Genomic DNA, 6,971 nt, shown 5'->3' with positions numbered 1-6,971 from the left:
ATGGAAAAGAATCTGAAAAAGAATATATATAATTGAATCACTTTGCCATACACCAGAAACTAACACAACATTGTAAATCAACTATACTTCAATTAAAAAGCTGAGGTAATGTTTCCAGAAAACCATCTCCTTCCAACCTCCTCCCTCCAGTAGTTTTCCAGCAAATCGGCCCCTTCCTACCGCTCTCTCCATTCCCAGGAGGATAACGTTGCCTGGAAGCATACTAGTGCGAATCCTCTCCTTCTCTTTAAGGTAGAGGCAGTTAATGGAGTTAACTCTGGTGTTTAAAAGCAGAATAACAGGGGACTTCCCTAGTGGCGCAGTTGATAAGACTCCGTGCTCCCAATGCAGGGGGCCGGGGTTCAATCCCTGGTCAGGGAACTAGATCCCACATGCATGCCGCAACTAAGAGTTCACATGCCGCAACCAAGGAGACCTGGAGCTGCAACTAAGGAGACCTGGAGCCGCAACTAAGGAGCCTGCCTGCCGCAGCTAAGACCTGGCACAACCAAATAAATAAATAAATATGAAAAAAATATTAAAAAAAAAAAAAAAGCAGAATAGCAAAAGCCGGAATGTGGAAGTGCAAAGTTCTGTTTACCTTGAGTCCCACCCCCAAAGGCCTGTCCTTCAGAGTCACAAAGACAGAGCCTTGGAACTGATATGTAAGAACTGTAACTTACGTTATATGAATTCCATTGAAACAGACACACAAAACAGTCTACAGGGTGTCCATAAAGCTGGAAACATAGGTGAATATATATAATGCAATTGAAGATATTTTCAAAGTGTAAAATACACACACACACACACACAATGCTTCCAGACTTTATGTAGAATGGAAATCAAGTTCCGCATACCTGGAATCCTGTTAAGTGTCACCCAGAAATGTTCATCAGGAGAGTAGGTGTCCTTCGACCACTCAAGTAAATCAATGGCCCTCTGGTCTTGGAGAACAAAATTAGCAAATTCTCTTGTAAGGGCTACATAGCTGGAGCCAAAGTAAATGGTGAGATTATGGGGAGGAGACATTTTTCTTATCCAAGTCCACAACATGAAGGAAAACAATTGGTATTTCTGCTCCAAGTGCATATATCTGGTCCTTCTGATAATATGAGGAGGAGGCAGCACCCCTGGGGTGATGTTTTTCCCTTTAAATCCTTTTATATACTGAACGATCTCCCTGTTGGTTTTCAGGGGGAAATCTTGCCCGCAGGTGTTGATGGTGTACTTCCACGGAACCTCCGAGTCTGTGAGGTCTTGCAAGCAATTCAGGTCAGCCTGGAGCCTGGAAAGTCCTGCGTAGACCACAGACTCCCTCTTGGAAGCCAGAAAGGCATTTGCGAAGCAGCTCAGCAGCCTTCCTACCGAATCCTTGAAAGCAGAGGTGGCTTTCTCATCCACATGAACACAGTAGACATTTTGAGGCATGTAAATAGCCCTGAAAAGCCTCTCGAATGTATCAAAGTCTTTGTGGATGACCATGACATATGCCAAAGGGAACTCAGCTTCGTCTTTGGACAGAGGTTTCATTATGTAGTGATTCTGGGTCAAGTACTGTTGGCAATTTATGTTTCTCAGTGGTGTCAGTGGTGTCATTGGTATATTTCCATCCAAGATTTTCTTTCCTGTTATAATCATGTCACAGACTTCTGCAAGCACTGAAGAGTTTGAGATTTTCCCCACTGGCAGGTATTTTGGCAGGACTAAATTGTTGGTATAGAGGAACAAAAGAGTTATAGAAACGGCTATAAGCCCTACAACAAACTTGAGTACCTTCAGCTTCATGTTTCCTACCATCTCTTCTGTGTTTGTCACTTCATATCATTGTTGAAGTCAGTCTGCAGGTCCATCCCCCGACTGCTGGGGAATCTACTCCCACTTCTTATTTTGAGCAAGAAGAGAAATACTGCCACTCACTTAAGGGACAGTAGATCAACCACAAGCTGTAGTTCTTCTCTAACGATGAAGGGATTGAATGGATCTGAGAACATGAGCCACTGGGGCCAATGGAGCAAGAGCTGAGCAGTGTTAGGTACCTTGGTCCAGGTCAATCTCAAGTTAAGACCCTAACAAATCTGTCACGGCTGCCGACTCAGGGTGTTCCCCCGGCGGGCGGGGTGGGGGGGGGTGCGTAGAACGTGTGTCCGTCTTACAGCCCTTTTACCCCAGAGAGGGACTCCATCACCATCACCGACATAATGTTTGACCACAAGGGATGGTATATTTCTTCAACGTGGGGCCATATCAGTTGTTGTGAGGTAGGTCACCACCAGCAGTGACTGATATTAATGTTGACAGCTCCCAGAATTGCTGAAGAGCAGGTTTCTCTTTACCTAAAGATAAAAATCAAGAATTCAGAGATGCGGGATTGGAAGGCATCTTGCAGCTTTTTCAGACCAGCTCGCTCAAGTCACAAATGGAGCATCTTGAAAATGAACTGTCACTGATGTTCTATCACCCTCTTGGCTCCGTTTTCTCACTGACAACCTGGGAGGTGAGCATGGACGTTAGACCCACTTTGCACAAGAGGAGATTGAAGCCCACACATGCACTGACTTGCCTGAGGGTCAATAATGAGTTGATGGTAGCATGAGGTCTCAACCCTAATAGGGTCGAGAATACTGTACCTGGAATATTCACTCCCCCCTTTTTCTTGATGAGTTCCTCCCATCCATCAGACCCCCCGTGTGGCACCCCTTCCCTGCCCTCCCAAGTCTGGGTTAGGAGCCCTTCCACCTGTTCTACTAGGACTTGGTGTCCCTCTCTTTGCTTGTCTGTTTGCCCCACCAGTAGCCTATGGAGAGCGATTTCTCTCTACTGATCACTGGGTTTTAGGCACCTCGCTCATGTTAGGCGGTCATCATTAAATTAAGTCTAGTCATTTTTCTTCCCTCTATACCAGGGGTGGACAAAACTACAATGGGCATCATGGGTGAGGGCCAATCCACCTGCCACATGTTTCTGTACAGCCTGTGAGCTAAGAATTGTTGTATATTTTTGAATGGCTGAAAGGAAATTTGAAGAAAAAGAATATTTCATGATACATGAAATTCAAATTTCAGTGTCCATAAATACAATGCCATTGGAACATAGCCATTGGTTTACAGATTGTCCATAGCTGCTTTCCCATGGCAACAGCAGAGCTGACCAGTTGTAACAGAAACCATCTGGCCACCCAAGACTAGAATATTTACTCTTTGGCTCTTGACAGAAAAGATTTCTTGATCCCTCCCCTATAATTACTGATGTCTCTGCTAACCAGTATATTTTCACCACACCAAGATGACTACTGTGGACTTGGTACAACTTTACCACTTTTTCCTGTATTTTCTAGATTTCCTCACGAATGCTAGAATGACATCCTATTTGGTAGCAGAGCATGGGCTTTAAAGAGAGACTTGGAAATCTACAAACAAATGCTGGAGAGGGTGTGGAGAAAAGGGAACCCTCTTGCACTGTTGGTGGGAATGTAAATTGATACAGCCACTATGGAGAACAGTACGGAGGTTCCTCAAAAAAGAATTACCATATGACCCAGCAATCCCACTACTAGGCATATACCCAGAGAAAACCATAATTCAAAAAGACACACGCACCCCAATGTTCATTGCAGCACTATGTACAATTGGCAGGTCATGGAAGCAACCTAAATGCCCATCGACAGACAAATAGATAAAGAAGATGTGGTACATATATACAATGGAATATTACTCAGCCGTAAAATGGAAGGAAATTGGGTCATTTGTAGAGACGTGGATGGATCTAGAGACTGTCATACAGAGTGAAGTAAGTCAGAAAGAGGAAAACAAATATAGTATATTAACGCATATATGTGGAACCTAGAAAAATGGTACAGATGGACCGGTTTGCAGGGCAGAAATAGAGACACAGATGTAGAGAACAAATGTATGGACACCAAGGGGGGAAAGCGGCAGGGGGGTGGGGATGGTGGTGTGATGAATTGGGCGATTGGGATTGACATGTATACACTGATGTGTATAAAATGGATGACTAATAAGAACCTGCTGTATAAAAAATAAATAAAGTAATATTCAAAAAAATAATAATAAAATAATAAAAATGTATAATGCTCGCTTAAAAAAAGTTATTAAAAAAAAAAAGAGAGAGAGACTTGGGTGGGTTTGGATCTTGGTTTTGCTGGTTCCTAGTGGTATGAGCTTGGGCAAGGGGCTCTACTTTTCTGTTTCAGTTTTGTCATCTGTCAAATAAAGAAAATACCAGTAAGGTTGTTTCGTGGATGAATATGGGTTAATAAGTGGAATGCAATTTGCTCAGACTTTGGCACATAGAAAACTGCTGACTACTAAAACTGCTAACTACTGAGCTGCAGACGGTCACTTTTTGAGGCTCACCTGCACCTCTAGTGAACTGGAAATTCAGAGCACGCTGCTTTGCCTGACTCCACTGTTTCTCAAACTCTGGCAAAACGTGGTGCTGCCACACACTGGCCCTGTACAGCGTAGCTTGACAAGGTGGGAAATCTTGTGCATGGCAGGAAGGGAGAATTTTTGTGCCAATAGAGCATTTTATTCCCCCAATAGACTGGGAGCAACTCGGAGGGAAGAACATGTCTTTGAAGACATGAGGAGGAGGGCTCAACATGGCATTTGAGCGACCCCAAAGAACTTCCCAGACCTCAAGGTCCCAACCCAACCAGCCAGCCGCGGTTTCCATGAGGACATTTAAGATGTCTCATAAGCAAACAAATTGTTTTGGTGAGTTATTCCAGAAAAACGCCATAGCAATAACTTCTATACATCTCCTTAAGTCATTGGGGGACTTCCCTGGCAGGCCAGTGGTTATGACTCCACGCTCCCAATGCCGGGGACACGGGTGGTTCAATCCCTGGTTGGGAGAACTAAGATCCCACATGCTGCGTGGCGCAGACAGAAAAAAAAAGTCATTGGAAACAATGACATTTAACGAAGGTTCTGAAAAAATGGGACAAGAGACAGGTTAGATTAGATGGAAGAAAAGTAAGCAAGGTCTGGAGCACGGAGTACTCTTGGGGATTCTTTGGAATGTTCTGGCAGGGACAGCTGAGCGGCCTGTAGAGCATATGAAGTCAGTAGGATGCACCAGGGGTTGTGTGCCATCACCTCTATTATTCATTTGCAGAATTAGATATCAGTCCTAAAAATAAAAATTTCCCCAATGTCCTAGGCACACTCACATCAAAATCAAATCATTTCATTTTAATTCTTCTCATGTAATTTGAGTATCAAATTTTTAATTCTCACTTTTTTTTTTTTTTCCAGGAAAGTTAAATGGTCACATAAGAGAACTGTCCAGTGACAGAACTGGGAAGAAGCTTAAAGGTCATCTCGTCACCTGCTGTCATTTTACAGAGGAAAGCAGGATGCCATTCAGAGAAGGAAAGCAATTTGCTGTACGTCAGACAGCCTTGAGCCCCACAGCCAGGAGGGGCAGCTGGTCAGGGCTGATCCAGCACAACGCGCTGTTTCCAAAAATGTTTCCTTCCTTTCGATAAAGATTTCAGGAAACAACATTTTACAAGTGCTTCTATACGCCTATTCAACTGAAGGACAGATTACACAAGATTATCTTAACTTCATGAGATTGGTCTTCAGTTCAGTTTCTACCCTTAGAAACCTAAGCTAAAGATAATATTTGTGCTTTTCAAAGAGGCTGATAACATATTTGCACTTCGAAGTGTGATAACACTTATTCTGGCTAGTCTTTTTTTTTTTTTTTAAGTTTTGAATTTTATTTTATTTATTTTTTTATACAGTATTCGGGCTAGTCTTAGCAGGAGTAGGTAAATACATCCAAAGCCAAACAAAGACAATTTTGGAAACTTTGCGACCAAAACTGACAGGTTTATTCAAAACTCTCGTTAAGGGCATCTAATTCTAATAACATTTGTATTTATGACTGTCCTCTAAATCCTTAGTTATCTTCTGTAAGTAGATTATTTCTGATAAAAACAAGAGTTAACCCAATCCGTCAGCGTATTTCCAAGCACTTACCCATTGTCCCCACTATGAAGGCCATTGCTGACATTTTCACCCCTCTTCCCCCACAAGCCCCCTACTCCTGTCCTTCCATATTTGACACATTCTTGCATTTCTGTCAAATTAGCTGAATGGAAGAGTAGTTTTTGATCAGGGGCACATGCTGACCCAGGAAAAGTTAACACAGAATCCCCTTCCGGTCTCTGATACCGAGATCTGAAACCTGGAAAATTCATGTTCTACCCCTAATCACTGGCACTGAAGACTTGTTAAAGCATTTTTAAAAAAATTTTATTGTGGCATACAAGCATATAACATAAACGTTGCCGTCATAACCACCTTGAAGTGTGCAGTACAGTAGTGTTAACTATATGCATATTGTCAGCAGAACTCCAGAACTTTCTCATCTTGCATAACGAAAATTCTCTACCCAATGAACGACAACTCCCATATCCCCTCCGCACCCAGCCCTTGGTAACCACTACCTCCAATACATAATCAGCAAGAGCAAGGCCAGTATAACACCAGAGGTCTGTGATAACAGGAAGGAAGGACTCCTAGAGTCAGAGTTCCAGCCCAGTTGGTGAGGGTCTTAGGCATCACGTGGTTGCCTAGGACCGAAACCCACCCAGACAGAAGTTCTGTCATGTTGGGTGACTTGGCTGAGGCCGCCCCACTGATAGGAGCCTGAGTGGGGATTCAAGCCCCATCGACTGCCCCCAGAGCTGGAGTTCTTTGATGGCACGGAGCCACCCTGCCGCCCCCATCTCCATTCTCAGCTCATCTGTCTTAGAGCAGAATCAAGAAGGCAGAGCATCGTCTTGTTCGACCTCAGCTGGGAACGTACAAGTCTGGCGACTCAGGATTTTTTGTTGCTCTGCACATGTGGGCCTATGACCACAAGTATTGATTTGGGGGTTACACATTTTAGGAAGTAGATGAATTTGCAAATACAGAATCTGTGAATAATGA

The 6,971-nt window shown here is 43.4% G+C and overlaps 1 protein-coding gene across 1 annotated transcript; it reads right to left on the bottom strand.

Moving 5' to 3' along the window:
* Window positions 1-783: 783 nt before the first annotated feature.
* Window positions 784-1,800, bottom strand: LOC133095640 (N-acetyllactosaminide beta-1,6-N-acetylglucosaminyl-transferase-like). Its single transcript, XM_061197398.1, has one exon. It carries the CDS (start codon window positions 1,798-1,800, stop codon window positions 784-786), a length of 1,017 nt encoding a protein of 338 aa, XP_061053381.1.
* Window positions 1,801-6,971: the final 5,171 nt, after the last annotated feature.

The sequence above is a fragment of the Eubalaena glacialis genome, chromosome 7 (assembly GCF_028564815.1).
Source record: "Eubalaena glacialis isolate mEubGla1 chromosome 7, mEubGla1.1.hap2.+ XY, whole genome shotgun sequence".
Taxonomy (NCBI): domain Eukaryota; kingdom Metazoa; phylum Chordata; class Mammalia; order Artiodactyla; family Balaenidae; genus Eubalaena; species Eubalaena glacialis.
This window is presented reverse-complemented; position numbering and strand designations above follow the sequence as displayed.

Bases quoted from the DNA above. Each gene is read 5' to 3' on its own strand.
- LOC133095640 (XM_061197398.1), bottom strand. From the start codon at position 1,800: ATGGTAGGAAACATGAAGCTGAAGGTACTCAAGTTTGTTGTAGGGCTT.